This window comes from Ranitomeya variabilis, chromosome 4, assembly GCF_051348905.1.
Source record: "Ranitomeya variabilis isolate aRanVar5 chromosome 4, aRanVar5.hap1, whole genome shotgun sequence".
NCBI classification, from domain to species: Eukaryota; Metazoa; Chordata; class Amphibia; order Anura; family Dendrobatidae; genus Ranitomeya; species Ranitomeya variabilis.
The window spans coordinates 260,924,042-260,940,743 of NC_135235.1; the positions used below are offsets into that span (position 1 = coordinate 260,924,042).

At 43.6% G+C, this 16,702-nt stretch overlaps 1 protein-coding gene across 1 annotated transcript in view; it reads left to right on the plus strand.

Moving 5' to 3' along the window:
* MASP2 (MBL associated serine protease 2) overlaps positions 1 to 13,947 on the plus strand; it is a 65,866-nt gene extending 51,919 nt beyond the window's left edge. The window contains exons 8-11 of the mRNA XM_077249706.1: positions 6,016 to 6,094; positions 6,365 to 6,499; positions 8,585 to 8,662; positions 12,747 to 13,947. Coding sequence (XP_077105821.1) covers positions 6,016 to 6,094; positions 6,365 to 6,499; positions 8,585 to 8,662; positions 12,747 to 13,519 — 1,065 coding nt within the window. The 3' untranslated portion in view covers positions 13,520 to 13,947. The remainder of the gene's footprint in view (positions 1 to 6,015; positions 6,095 to 6,364; positions 6,500 to 8,584; positions 8,663 to 12,746) is intronic.
* The last annotated feature ends 2,755 nt before the right edge of the window (positions 13,948 to 16,702 follow it).

A 16,702-nucleotide genomic window follows, 5' to 3' on the forward strand; every position in this document is an offset into this window, starting at 1 on the left:
GACCAAATTCTTCTTGTTCCTCCTGACTGTTCTGCAACCCTTTCATCCTTACTGCTATTTCAAACAGAGCTTCTTTTCCTTTAGTTAGCTGTCGATCATCTAGAAGAATCCGATGCATTGGGTCTACATAAACAGCTGCCAAAAGAATGTTATTTTGTAATAGTAGCTCATCTCTCCGTTTCATTGATGTAGTAATGCCACTTGCAATTAACCCTCCTCATCGGGACAGGCGAAACATCAGGTTCTTCCACTCCTTTAAGAAAATACCTGGAGTTAAGTCCTCTGCTTGTAATTTTTTAGTCACTGTAAATGGGTGCTCTAGCAATTTTTCCAGCTCAGTCACCTGATTCCACTGACTTTAATTTAACGTCAGTTGAGGGTTAGCCATGTCTACAAGAAAGGTTTTCAGTTCAACCAAGCGCTGAATCATTAAGTAAGTACTGCCCCATCGTGTGGCTTGATCAATAATTGCCCCTTTTCCAGCACGTCTCTTCAAAATTGAGTCAACTTTAAGGGTTCTGGCAACAGAAGCCAATTTTCTCACCTTGCCAATCAGTGCAGCAGCATGTCCTTCTTGAGGACTGTCTCTTATAGCCAGCTGTAGCGTATGCACAACACAGCGCATGTGATGAATGAAAGAACGTATTGACACAGTTTCAACAAGATCATCTAAACTATCATGTTGCTGTTCATCTGAAGCAACTTCAGTTTGCTCCTCAGTTACAATACTGTGTTCCTCTATTTCAAACATTTCTGTGTCTGTGGACCCAGAATGTTCTTCTAGCTGCTGGTCACCATCATCATATTTGAAGCATTGTCAGCTACGACAGAAAGAACTTGCTCTTTTTTAAGTTCATAGTCTTGCAGAACCTTTTCCACCAAGACCTGGAGAAACTCACTGGTGTGATGAGCTTTGGTGTCTTTTACTGCCAATGTCTTGGTAACTATTTCTTTTTTGTCACAAACAAATCGGACATTGATGGCAAAATAGTTCACTCTGTGACGTGTGCAGGCATCCATTTTAACCCCTTAGTGACAGAGCCAATTTGGTACTTAATGACCAGGCCAATTTTTACAATTCTGACCACTGTCACTTTATGAGGTTATAACTCTGGAACGCTTCAACGGATCCTGCTGATTCTGAGATTGTTTTTTCGTGACATATTGTACTTCATGTTAGTGGTAACATTTCTTCGATATTACTTGCGATTATTTATGAAAAAAATGGAAATATGGCAAAAAAATTAAAAATTTAGCAATTTTCAAAATTTGGATTTTTATGCCCTTAAATCAGAGAGATATGTCACAAAAAATAGTTAATAAATAACATTTCCCACATGTCTACTTTACATCAGCACAATTTTGGAACCAAAATTTTTTTTCGTTAGGGAGTTATAAGGGTTAAAAGTTGACCAGCAATTTCTCATTTTTACAACACCATTTTTTTTTTAGGGACCACATCACATTTGAAGTCATTTTGAGGGGTCTATAAGATAGAAAATAACCAAGTGTGACACCATTCTAAAAACTGCACCCCTTTACGTGCTTCACAGGAACTGAAACAATGTGGAAGGCAAAAATTAACATTTAACTTTTTTTTGCAAACATTTTGCTTCAGAACCATTTTTTTTTTATTTTCACAAGTGTAAAAACAGAAATTTAACCATAAATGTTGTGCAATTTCTCCTGAATACGCCGATACCCCATATGTGGGGGTAAACCACTGTTTGGGCGCACCGCAGAGCTTGGAAGAGAAGGAGCGCCATTTGACTTTTTCAATGCAGAATTGGCTGGAATTGAGATCAGATGCCATGTCACGTTTAGAGAGCCCCTGATGTGCCTAAACAGTGGAAACCCCCCACAAGTGACCCCATTTTGGAAACTAGACCCCTTAAGGAACTTAACTAGATGTGTGGTGAGCACTTTGAGCCCCCAAGTGCTTCACAGAAGTTTATAATGCAGAGTCGTGAAAATAAAATTATTTTTTTTTTTTCCACAAAAAAGATTTTTTAGCCCCCAAGTTTTTATTTTCACAAGGGAACAAGAGAAATTAGACCCCAAGAGTTGTTGTCCAATGTGTCCTGAGTACACTGATACCCCATGTGTGGTGGGGACCACTGTTTGAGCGCATGGCAGAGCTCGGAAGGGAAGGAACCCCATTTTGGAATGCGGACTTTGATAGAATGGTCTGCGGGCATTATGTTGCGTTTGCAGAGACCCTGATGTACCTAAACAGTAGAACCCCCCCCCCCAAGTGACCCCATTTTGGAAACTAGAGCCCCCAAGGAACTTATCTAGATGTGTGGTGAGAACTTTGAATGCCCAAGTGCTTCACAGACGTTTATAATGCAGAGTTGTGAAAATAAAAAATATTTTTTTTTTCCACAAAAAAATTTTTTTAGCCCCCAAGTTTTTATTTTCACAAGGGTAACAGGAGAAATTGGACCCCAACAGTTGTTGTCCAATTTATCCCGAGTACGCTGATGCCCCATATGTGGGGGTAAACCACTGTTTGGGTGCACGGCAGAGCTCGGAAGGGAGGGAGCACCATTTGACTTTTTAAGCGCAAAATTGGCTGTGGCGTTTAGAGACCCCCTGATGTACCTAAACAGTGGAAACCCCCCAAATCTAACTCCAACCCTAACCCCAACACACCCCTAAGGCTTCTTTCACACTTCAGTTGTTTGGCGTCAGTCAGCTCCGACATAGTGACGGATCCGTCACAATTGTTGAGAAAACGGTATTAACGGATCCGTTTTTTTGACGGATCCGTTACTTGGGGGTTGTCTGGGAAAAGTATCTACTTTTTGGAGCATGCGCAATTGAAAAAGCGGATTGGGGCGACGGATCCGCCGAAATGACAGTAACAACGGATCCGTCGCCCATAGGCGGCCATTCTATGGAATGACGAACGCGACGGATCCGTCGCGAACCGCCATTTCGGCGCAGACAAAAAACGTTACAATGGCCGTCAATGTCTAGATGACGTCCGCCAAATCTCGACGGATCCGTCACATGGCGGATGGAACGGACGACCATCCGCCACAATCCGTCGCTAATGCATGTCTATGGGAAAATAGCGGAACCGCCAAAAAAAATGGCGGATCCGCTATTTGATGAAAATGGCCGTTTCAGACTGACGCCAAAAGACTGAAGTGTGAAAGAGGCCTAACCCTAATGCCAACCCGATCCATAATCCTAATCACAACCCTAAGGATAATCGCAACCCTAACCTCAAAACAACCATAACCCTAATCAGAACCCTAAATCCAACACACCCCTAATCCTAATCTCAACCCTAACCTCAAACCTAACCCTAATCCCAATACACCCCTAATCCCAACCCTACCCTTAACCCTAATCCCAAACCTAACCGTAATCCCAAACGTAACCCTAATGCCAACCCTAATCCAAACCCTAATCCCAACCCTAACTTTAGCCGCAACCCTAGTCCTAACTTTAGCCCCAACTCTAACTATAGCCCTAACTTTAGCCCCAACCCTAACCCTAAATTTAGCCCCAGCCCTAACCCTAAATTTAGCCCCAACCCTAACCCTAAATTTAGCTCCAACCCTAACCCTAAATTTAGCCCCAACCCTAACCCTAACCCTAACCCTAATTTTAGCCCCAACTCTTCTCTCCTGCCGGCCGGCAGATGGCAGCAGAGAGCGGGCGCACTGCGCATGCGCCCGCCATTTTCTTTCTGTAGGAAGAAGCCGGCCGGCAGGAGAAGACACAGGAGGACCCAGGGACACCGGTAAGTATGATAGGGTCCCCGAATCCCCCTATTTCTCTGTCCTCTGATGTGCGATCACATCAGAGGACAGAGAATTACACATCACTTTTTTTTTTTTGCGGTCGCCGGTAAACAGTTAATTACCGGCGATCGCAAAACAGGGGTCGGTGAAAACCGACCCCGATCATGTTCTTTGGGGTCTCGGCTACCCCCAGCAGATCTCCCAGGTGCCGGCCGGCGGGCACACTGTGCATGCGCCCGCCATTTTTAAGATGGCGGCGCCCATGGGGAACCACGAGGAGCACCGGGGGAGACAGGTGAGTATCGGGGGGGCATCGGGGGAGACCGGGGACCCCATTTCTCTGTCCTCCGATGTGCGATCACATCGGAGGACAGAGAAATTAAATGGGAAATCGCGTTTTTTTTTTTTTGAGATCGCCGGTAAACGGTTAATTACCAGCGATCGCAACTCGGGGGTCAGTAAAAAACCCCCGAATCATGTTCTCTGGGATCTCGGCTACCCCCGGTAACCGAGACCCCTGAGAAAATTCGACTCTGGGGGGCGCTATTCACTTTTTCCACAGCGCCGTTAATTAACGGCGCTGTGGTTTAAGTACCCTTAGCGGCCGCCGTTAAAAGGCGTATCGGCGGTCGTTAAGGGGTTAAGAAACAGAAAGCGTCCCTTGAGTTTTTTTAAGTTCTTCCTTTTGTTTAAAAGCTTCTTCGATTACTAATTTTCTAATACTCTCTCTCTCTCCAGAGAAACACCAAGCTTGCGGGCCATTTCCCCATTCAGACACATAAAAGCTGGTCGTGAAAATAATGAAATAGGCACACTATCCTTTACAACAAGCTCTATGATGTTATTTAAATGGATCTACTGTCATTGTCACAGTAACTTTGTCACTGATAAAATATCTTGCAACTGATGGCTGCAAAGTTCTCTGCTCCTTTGTTTGGCTGGAAGAGCTGGGCACTGGTTCATTGGTCTGGATGCAGTCTTTCTCATCCACTGCTTTCAGTACTTCTGGATGAAAGCGCTGTAAATGTCTCTTTAGATTAGAAGCTCTGGTAGGAGCATTTTTATCTTTGCCTGAATATGCACTGATCTTAGCTTCACAGCATTTGTTTTCGTCTGGATCATTTGTCATACACTGACAGACATAATGTTTTCTATCTTGAGTAACGGTGAAATGTTCAAATTCAGCTGATTTAATGTGACGCTTCTTTGACATTCTCAGGTTTTTAATTCTGCATTCACAATCCAAATGACAATTGTTTTTCCTAAAAACAATTGTACAAAATTATTGCCAGGTCGTACAACTGATATAGTGATCAGTAATACTGTTATTCCTCATATACTCACAGTTAACTGATGCAAAGTTTGTTGAAAGGATAATACTTCTTACAGTCTTCCTCTTCTGAGTAGCAGCTGTGAGATGCTTGGAAGACGCACACCTAGTAAACATCTAGTCTAGAGGAGGAGCTTTACTACTAAGACTTTGCAACACATTTTCACTTTCAGTTTCATACATTGTAAGTAGGGGGGTTGGGGCAGCATGAGGTTAACCAATTATAAGATTAGATAAGGGCAGTGGAGAACAGTGACACACAAGAAGTAAGAAATGTCTCTATCTCCAGCAGAACTGCTTATCACTGTTGTTCATAGTTTGATAGAACATATATATTTGAGTAACATTTATAAAATTCATATGAAAGTTCAATTATGAAATATTAATACATTTTTTTTAAAGCTGGAGTCGGAGTCGGTACATTTCTACCGACTCCGACTCCAATCAAAACTAACTCCGACTCCACGACTCCGACTCCACAGCCCTGCTTTTCAAGTGGCCTTACAATTCCAAGCAGACCATTGGGGTTAAGAGTCCCCAGTGCCCCAATCCAGCCTTATTTAAGCCCCCTCCCTGAGAGGTTGGCAGCCTCTGGCTGAACACACACTGACTAGGGCATGGCTTTAATAAAAAATTATAGGCTATGGAGGTGGTGGGGTGTGAGCGATCGGCTAGGGTCTCAGGACCGGACGCCTAATGATCTGCTTGTAATTATAATGGCGCTGAAATATCAAAATGAACCTTAAAAAACAAGTAAACCTTTATACAAATAAAATACTCAAGGGCAGAAATTCACTTAAGGGAAAAGAATAACGGTCCTCTGGGATAAACGAGACAGCTTTCACAGGTTTTTCTTCTTAACACTTTGGTTTATATCAAAGAATGTCAAGAATGTGTTTAGTTACTCAATTTCTGTTTATTTTGTAGAATGGAAACATTTTATCTTCCTTTACCGCAGTGTGCCGGAGCGACGGGACCTGGGATAAACCACTGCCAAAATGCGAAAGTAGGTTGTTTCCTTACACAGTAAAAACACTGTAGCCAGAGAGAAGCCGTAGAATCGGCCCATTAGAGACCCGTGGCCGTCCATCTTTCTCAGTTTCAGGGCTATACCATTTTATCTCCAGTTTAAGAGAACCGAAAAGCTAGAATGGCCTTACAATCTCTAGTAAAAGGTCTTTGCTTAAGGTCAAGGGAGAAGTTTTACTTTTTTTCTGTAATATATGAGTGAATTAACTAATGTATTCTGGTAATGTGTCGTCCCCCCCGTGACCAGTTGTAAACTGTGGCCCACCTGATCCTCTCGAAAATGGGAATTTCACATTTGAAAACGGGAATGAAGTGACTACGTACAATCAGCAAATTCTATACAAATGTGCAGAACCGTTTTACAAAATGAAAGAGGATCAAGGTAAGGAAATGACTACGTGTATGTACATGTACTACATAATGACACCAACAAGGGAGGAGACGCAGAAATAATGCAGAAGACTATATGAATCTCTGTACTTGCTATGGGCTCACCTGGAGACATGGATTCTCTAAGCTGCAGGTCAGGGTGGACAAAACAAATCAAAGACCATGGCGTGAAACAGTGAGGACCAGGACAGCAGGCAGACAGGTGAAACAGGGAATGCCAGATGACACAGAGTCAGAAGCCACACACACGGGAATGTAAGATAAATACACAGTTCAGGATTAGTGGCATTTACAATGTGAACAAGTCCAAACATTTTATTTATTTTATTCACTTATAAAGCGCCATTAATTCCACAGCGCTTTACAGACATTATTGACACTATCCCCATTAGGGACTCTAGATCGTGAACCCTATCAGTATGTCTTTGGAATGTGGGAGGAAACCGGAGAACCCGGAGGAAACCCACGCAAACACAGGGAGAACATACAAACTCCTTGCATGACAGCAGGCGAAGGGTTAGTCAGCAAACAAATGGATAGTCGCTGGCAGCAGTGATGAACAGTCCAGCTTGATTGTAGAGGCACTGCACTCATACAGCGTTTGTAATCTGTATAATACAGTTCTGCTCAAAAGTTTACATACCCTGGCAGAACTTTTGCTTTCTTTTTTCAGAGAATATGAATGATAACACCAAAACCTTTCCTCCACTCATGCTTACTGGTTGAGTGAAGCCATTTATTGTCAAACTACTGTGTTTTCTCCTTTTAATTCATAATTACAGCCCAAAACAACCAAATGGCGATGATCAAAAGTTCACATACCCTGATGATTTTGGCCTGATAACATGCACAGAAGTTGGCACAAACGGGTTTGAATGGCTACTAAAGGTAACATCCTCACCAAATTCTGCTGGGGTATGTAAACTTTTGAGCACAACTGTATATATGTGAAATAAGTTTGTTGTGCTTCTAGCAGATGAAGAATTAACTGCAGGTCTGAGCCAGGAAGTAAATGCAGATTGTTGAAACAAACTCCTAGCACAATACAAAGCAAACTTAATATTCAGATACCCAGGGGTGTCAGAGTCTGCCTTAAAAGGCCTAGGGCGATAAATTCACTGGGGTTCGATGGGCAACTCATGAAAACAGAAGGAGCACAGCAAAGACCAGCAGACATAGGGGAAGGGAGCAGAGGCAGGTGTTGAAATATACTTCTTCCTCCACTTATAAGCCACTCATTAACCTCCCATTGAACTCATCATCCAGGTCAACACAGCTCTAATCTCTGTTGACCTAAACAGGATGGACTCTCAGCTCAGTGAGGAATCAGACACTGCTGCCTACTGAAGTCTATGGAAAGGAGAATGGGGGGAGGGGGGTTGCAGGGACAGACAGACCATGCAGCATCTTTCTACTGTTTTCTATCACCCCAATGCTGGGTCCACATCCACAATGCTCAGTAATGCTGTACATCACTATCTGGTGCTGTTGCTTCTTAGAATCTGCTATACTCCAACACTTATCTGAACCTGGAGCTAGATTCACAGATACACTGCTCAGTACTGCTGTACAATGTCCTCCATGCTGCTGCTGCTGCTCCTGAACATGTGCTACATAGAGACAGGAGAGCAGGAATAACTCATGTCTGTGTATGCTGTGTATGGAAAGACTTCCTAGTAACTAATGAGCGCTCACTAGCTCAGACACTGTAAAATGGATATTGAGCACACATAGGGGAAAACTGGTTATAAAAGCAGGACACATCAAAAATTTTCCAAAAGAAGTACTTATCAAATACACACATGACTGCTTAGCCTGAAAAATCACCTGAAACTACAGGAACACTTTAAATTTGAATACACACACTTCTTTAACCAGACATCTAAAATACAGAAATTCTGACTTGTTTTAGAAACAAAACTGCAGAGGAAGAGACGTAAAGTAAGTGTACCCAGGAGACGCAGTCTGTTGTATTGCAGTTAGAACTTCCTGTAACTATTCCCATCACTTCATGTGCTCACTTTTTGGTTGCTAGGCATATAAAGAAAAAAATAAATATTTTTCTGTTTTTTTACAGCACAATATCGGTGTGGAGAAGAAGGACAATGGGAAGAAATCATTACTGGGAATAAAAAGCTCCCAACCTGTGCGCCTGGTATGTGAAGGGAAACCAGCAACTAAATATATGATTACCCTTCGGATATTCAGAAATGTAATTTTTTTAAATACCGTATATACTCGACTATAAGCCGACCCGAGTATAAGCCGACCCCCCTAATTTTGCCACAAAAAACTGGGAAAACTTATTGACTCGAGTATAAGCCTAGGGTGGAAAATGCAGCAGGTACCGGTGAATTTCAAAATTAAAAATAGATACTCCATACCGTTCATTATGGCCCCATAGATGCTCCACATAAAGCTGTGCCACATATAATGCTCTGCACCGTTCATTATGGCCCCATAGATGCTCCACATAAAGCTGTGCCACATATAATGCTCTGCACCGTTCATTATGGCCCCATAGATGCTCCACATAAAGCTGTGCCATATATACAATGCTCTGCACCATTGCCCCATAGATACTCCACATAAAGCTGTGCCATATATACAATGCTCTGCACCGTTGCCCCATAGCTGTGCCATATATATATAATGCTCTGCACCGTTGCCCCATAGCTGTGCCATATATATAATGCTCTGCACCGTTGCCCCATAGCTGTGCCATATAGTGCTCTGCACCATTGCCCCATAGCTTTGCCATATAGTGCTCTGCACCATTGCCCCATAGCTGTGCCATATAGTGCTCTGCACCATTGCCCCATAGCTGTGCCATATAGTGCTCTGCACCGTCCATTATTGCCCCATAGCTGTGCCATATAGTGCTCTGCACCATTGCCCCATAGCTGTGCCATATAGTGCTCTGCACCGTCCATTATTGCCCCATAGCTGTGCCATATAGTGCTCTGCACCATTGCCCCATAGCTGTGCCATATAGTGCTCTGCACCATTGCCCCATAGCTGTGCCATATAGTGCTCTGCACCATTGCCCCATAGCTGTGCCATATAGTGCTCTGCACCGTTGTCCCATAGCTGTGCCATATAGTGCTCTGCACCGTTGCCCCATAGCTGTGCCATATATATAGTGCTCTGCACCGTTGCCCCATAGCTGTGCCATATATATAATGCTCTGCAACATTGCACCATAGCTGTGCCATATAGTGCTCTGCACCATTGCCCCATAGCTGTGCCATATAGTGCTCTGCACCATTGCCCCATAGCTGTGCCATATAGTGCTCTGCACCGTTATTGCCCCATAGCTGTGCCATATAGTGCTCTGCACCGTTATTGCCCCATAGCTGTGCCATATAGTGCTCTGCACCGTTGTCCCATAGCTGTGCCATATAGTGCTCTGCACCGTTATTGCCCCATAGCTGTGCCATACAGTGCTCTGCACCATTGCCCCATAGCTGTGCCATATAGTGCTCTGCACCGTCCATTATTGCCCCATAGCTGTGCTGCTGCAATAAAAAAAAAAAAAAAAAAACATACTCACCTGTCTTGCTTGCAGCTCCTCGGCGCCATCTTCCCGGCGTCTCTCCGCACTGACTGATCAGGCAGAGGGTGCCGCGCACACTATATGCGTCATCGCGCCCTCTGTCTGAACAGTCAGAGCGGAGAGACGCCGGGAAGATGGCGCGACGCCCGGCGTGTGGAACGAGGACAGGTGAATATGTCATACTTACCTGCTCCCGGCGTCCCGCTCCTTCCCCCTGCCTGTCTTCGGTGCCGCAGCCTCTTCCCCTGAGCGGTCACCGGCACCGCTTCATTAGAGAAATGAATAGGCGGCTCCGCCCCTATGGGAGGTGGAGCCGCCTATTCATTTCTCTAATGAGCGGTCCCACGTGACCGCTCAGGGGAAGAGGCTGCGGCACCCGGAGACCGTGGGACGGGCAGGGGGAGCGACAGGATCGCCGGGACTAGGTGAGTATATGACAGTGCTCACCCGCCGACCCCACCACCGATCATGACTCGAGTATAAGCCGAGAGGGGCACTTTCAGCCCAAAAATTTGGGCTGAAAATCTCGGCTTATACTCGAGTATATACGGTACCTAAAGGTTGGGAGAATGATCAATAGTGTATATACCAGGGAAAGTATAGCCAGTATCCTATCCCCAAAAAGGAAAAAAAAAACAGCCATTAACGCCCTATCATTGATAATTCTCTGAATGAACGTAGGCGATATCTAAGGAATTATTTGGCCACTGATCCCACCTATATTTCAGGGCAGGAGACAAAGCAATCACAGACTTGAGACTGGTGTTGAGAACTATTGAGAAAACATTCCCATCTATAGGCAGCTTTACATTAGCTCATGTTCTCCCCATTCTGAACAATGACAGGTAACACCTCCAGATAACACAGGATCCACCATTCACAATAGGTGATGTCACAGCTCACCTCCTCCTCCTGTACAGTGACTGATAACACCTCTATATACAGTAGATAACACAGGATCCACCATTCACAATAGGTGACGTCACAGCTCACCTCCTCCTCCTGTACAGTGACTGATAACACCTCTATATACAGTAGATAACACAGGATCCACCATTCACAATAGGTGATGTCACAGCTCACCTCCTCCTGTACAATGACTGATAACACCTCTATATACAGTAGATAACACAGGATCCACCATTCACAATTTAGGTGATGTCACAGCTCACCTCCTCCTCCTGTACAATGACTGATAACACCTCTATATACAGTAGATAACACCAGATCCATTATTCACTTTTGGTTGATGTCACAGCTCACCTCCTCCTCCTGTACAATGACTGATAACACCTCTATATACAGTAGATAACACCAGATCCATTATTTACAATAAGCGATGTCACAGCTCACCTCCTCCTCCTGTATGAATGATAACACCTCTATATACAGTAGATAACACAGGATCCACCATTCACAATAGGTGATGTCACAGCTCACCTCCTCCTCCTACTGTACAATGACTGATATCACCTCTATATACAGTAGATAACACAGGATCCACCATTCACAATAGGTGATGTCACAGCTCACTTCCTCCTCCTGTATAATGACTGATAAAAAAAAAATTGGGTTTTCACAGTTTTATCCTCTTAATATAGTGGTACGAAAAATATAAAATAATCAACAACTTTTAAAAATGCATTTAACATAAAAAAAACCTGATGTAACAATAGATGGTTTCCCGATGACACATTCCAGTAACCCCTTCAGGGAAATTTTTTGTCCTTGGTGTTCTGTTTTCCTTCCCTTCTTCCAATGGTTATAAAACTATTTTATTAGCCAATGGAGTTGTAAAAAAGGTTTGTTTCTTTTGCGCGTTGAGATTTGCACGTTCAAGCAATACAATTTTGGGCTACATATGATGTTTTGGTGGCTTTTCAAGGCATTACTTTAGAATGTGCAGTGACAGTTTTTTCCCCCTTTTACTCGGCTTACTGTTTTAAGTAAACCCATTCATTGTCTATGTGAATTCCGGTACTACCCTGCAGACATCCTGTGAAAGGTCTTTGACCCAACCAACAGTTCTGCTTGAAACTGAGGAGGAACAAAATCCAGAAACACATCTGCAAATAGTTTCTGGTTTGGCTTCATGTCCCAGGTCTGGTCTAAAGACACCTTAAAAAGGTTCAAAAGTGACTTTTAGGATTGCTACCTGAAACATATGGCACCCAGTTAACAGTCTGGCAAAGCAAGCATGGCTACAGCTTGATTAAACTGCTTTGTACTGATGAGGAGTAAACCCCCAAAACACATCTGCAATTGTAATTTCTGGTTTGGCTTCTTATGACAGGTTTTGTCAAAAGGCCTTTTAAAAAAAAGGTCAATAGTGACTTTTAGGATTACTACGTCCTACAGGTGGCACCCATATATAGTATAGTACAGCATGTATGGCCACACCTTGATTTCAACAGGGCATTATAGAAACCAGTTCTCGAGATCACTGGCGGTCTCAGAGATTAAACCCTCGGCAATCAGCAAGTTATCACCTATCCTATATATTGCCGTCCTAATGGTTGGGTCATGGAAGGAGGTGGATAATACTTACTTGCACTATTTGAGCAAGTTTCTTTAATCAGTTGGGTGAAACCCTTTAAGCTTGTAGTATAAAGTGTGCAGAGACACAGGTTGTGTTACATCTTGACTCCTTGTACACTCATGCTCCATTTCTATCTCCCCTCAGATTGCGGTAAGAAAAAAACAGAGCTCCGTGGAAGAATAATGGGAGGTAAGGTAGCCAAGCTGGGCGATTTTCCATGGCAAGTCTTCATAAAGAATGAGGACAGTAAAGGAGGAGGAGCGCTAATTAACGACAAATGGATTATAACCGCCGCTCATGTCGTCTATGACAAAAAGCCGCACGAAATTATCGTAAAAATGGGAATAATCAACAGGACGGACCCTAATGCCTATATTGCCACCCCTAACTCAGTTTTTATACACCCACACTACAAGGACGATGACTCTTTCAACAATGATATTGCGCTGATTAAAGTGCAAGACAAGGTCCCACTGAGTGAAAATATCTTCGCAATCTGTCTTCCAAGCAAAGATGAGCGATTCCGGGTCAGCCACTCTGGGGAAGGTCACAAGACCGGAGACGTGGCCGGATGGGGTAAAACAGAGTCTTCACGTGCATCCAGACTGCTGCGTTATGTTGATGTGGACATAGTTGATCAAGCTAAATGTAAAGTCGCCTACTTGAAAAAAAATGGGGTAATCACTGACAACATGTTCTGTGCCGGTAAAGAAGACGGGGAGATAAAGGATTCTTGTCAAGGGGACAGTGGCGGTGCACTCGTCTTTAAAGATATAGTCTCCAATAAATGGTTTATAGGGGGGATAGTATCCTGGGGGAGCAATGAGTGCGGTTCTCAAACACTATTTGGGGTGTATACGAACGTAAGAAACTATCTCGACTGGATACAAGAGACAATCATGGCAAATGCTGACTGATAACCAAGAGAAACTATAAAAGATTGATAGACAAGCTCCATAAATGTAAGGTTTCCGAAACTGGCAGAGTGTTGTAGGGAGAGAATGTAATAAAATAACATAAGACCCTTTTCCCACCACTCCATTGTCATTTACTTGACAGTAGCAATTGCTCCATAGCAGCACAAGTGACTACCAAAGCCAAACAACATTTTCATCATGCAAAGGTCCATATATTTTTGTTTTTAAACAAGGCAACATTTGGTTTTGTGCATTTAGTAGTATTTAAAAAAAAGGGCAATTCCACAATTGCTTTTTTACTATGTTCCCTGAATGCTAAAAACAGACTTGATATTATGATTCTCCGGGTCATTAGGAGTTTGCAGATACCAAACTTGTATAGGTTCTTTTTTTATTTAAGTGGTGAAAAAAACCCACAAAGTTTTTATAAAAAAAAAAAAAAAAAACTTTGCAAACTGGGGGAGCCAACCTTAGAAGTAACTATACGTCTTAGGCTGGGGTCACACTTGGCGTAAGACAATACGCCACGTATTATACGTCCGTACTACGGCCGTAATATGGAGAAATGTTCCCAAAATATTGATCCGTAGTCAGGGTGTGTCAGCGTATTTTGCGCATGGCATCCTCCGTATGTAATCCGTATGGCATCCGTACTGCGAGATTTTCGCGCAGGCTTGCAAAACCGACATCTAATGGATTTATGTGCTCAAATGTTCGGGAAAACATATATACAGTATATATATATATATATATATATATATATATACTGTATATGTCATTGAGACACATATATATATAGTCTGTATTTATATTTCATTCAGCGCGATATCTGTGAAAAGCCGGTAATTCAATTGCCGGCTTTTCATTTCTCCTGCACAAACCCGACAGGATATGAGACATGGTTTACATACAGTAAACCATCTCATATCCCCTTTTTTTTGCATATTCCACACTACTAATGTTAGTAGTGTGTATGTGCAAAATTTCAGCGCTGTAGCTGCTAAAATAAAGGGTTAAATGGCGGAAAAAATTGGCGTGGGCTCCCGCGCAATTTTCTCCGCCAGAATGGTAAAGCCAGTGACTGACGGCAGATATTAATAGCCAGGAGAGGGTCCATGGTTATTGGCCCCCCCCGTGGCTAAAAACATCTGCCCCCAGCCACCCCAGAAAAGGCACATCTGGAAGATGCGCCTATTCTGGCACTTGGCCACTCTCTTCCCACTCCCGTGTAGCGGTGGGATATGGGGTAATGAAGGGTTAACGTCACGTCCCACGAAGTAATCCATCTGAAGGGGTTAACTAATATTACAGGCACGAGCTGCGATAAACCACTCGCTCGTGCCTGTAATCCCCGGGTGCTGAAAGGAAAGCTGGATCTGTACTTACATTGAGTCGCGGTGAGGCGCCCTCTGGTGGATGTTCTCATGAACTGCAGCCTGGGAACTTTTTCCCACGCTCCAAGTCATATGAGGACATCCACCAGGGGGCGCATCACCGCGACTGAAGGAAATGTAGGTCAATGACCTACATTTCAATCATTCGCCGGGGAATTACAAGCAGGAGCACACCGCTGCATTAGCAGGGCTCCTGCCTGTAATATTAGTTAACCCCTTCAGATGGATTACCTCGTGGGACGAGACGGTTCACCAGAAGGTATGTATCTTGTGCGTGTATTATTTTGCCAAGCGAGGGCCTGGAAATGGATTGAGAGAGCAATAAATTATTACAACAACCGCTGTGTTTATTTCATTAAAATACTTTTAAATCATGTGTGTGTGTTTTTTTAACCCTTTCAAACAATTGGATTAATAATGGATAGGTGTCATAATTGACGCCTCTCCATTATTAATCTGGCTTAATGTCACCTTACAATAGCAAGGTGGCATTAACCCTTCATTACCCCATATCCCACCGCTACAGGGAGTGGGAAGAGAGTGGCCAAGTGCCAGAATAGGCGCATCTTCCAGATGTGCCTTTTCTGGGGTGGCTGGGGGCAGATGTTTGTAGCCACGGGGGGGCCAATAACCATGGACCCTCTCTAGGCTATTAATATCTGCCCTCAGTCACTAGCTTTACCATTCTGGCGGAGAAAATTGCGCGGGAGCCCAGGCCAATTTTTTCAGCCATTTAACCCTTTATTTTAGCAGCTACAGCGCCCACATTTTGCACATACACACTACTAACATTAGTAGTGTGGAATATGCAAAAAAAAAAAGGGGATATGAGATGGTTTACTGTATGAAAACCATGTCTCATATCCTGTCGGGTTTGTGCAGGAGAAATGAAAAGCCGGCAACTGAATTACCGACTTTTCACTAACACCGCTGCGTATTTCTCGCAAGTCACACTGCTGGTCCGTGTGGAATCCGTATTTTTCTCGCCCCCATAGACTTTCATTGGCGATTTTTTTTGCGCAATACGCTGACAAACGCAGCATGCTGCGATTTTGTACGGCCGTAGAAAGCCGTGTAATACTGAACCGTAATATACGGCTAATAGGAGCAGCCCCATTGAGAATCATTGTGCCGTATGTAATGCGAGTTTTACGGACGTAGTTTCTGCGCTCTTACGTCCGTAAAACACGCATGTGTGACCCCGGCCTAAGGCTGTAAAGGGGTCAGAAAAAAAAATGTATCCAATAAATACATGTATGTAAAAAATAAATAAAAGTACACAGTTGGTATCACCGCATCCATAACAACCCGACGTAGAAAACTGTCACTAGTTAACCCCTTCAGGGAACACAGTATAAAAAAAAAAAAAAAAACACGAGGCAAAAAAGTCTTAGTTACTCACCAGTAATGAGATTTTTCAGAACCCATGACACCACCACGAGAGAGGGGATCCATCCTTCAAGGACAAGACAACTTCTGTCATAAAAGAGCGGCGCCTCTCTCATTCATCAATTGGATTACAGAGCTCGAGAGGACCTCCAATGGTTATTGCAAATAAATACAAATTTTACCTGTATAACCAATCACAATCCTAAATGTGACTTTATACACTAATGAAAGTGCTCACCCACACGTGACAGGAGGTAATATAAGGGCACTGTCCCGGGTTCCGAAAAATCCGGTTACCGGTAAGTAACTAAGACTATTGATCACGCATGACAGCACCACAAGAGAATTACAGAGAAAGTAAGAGTTCAGGGAGGGATTACAGCCTGGAGCACCCTTCTTC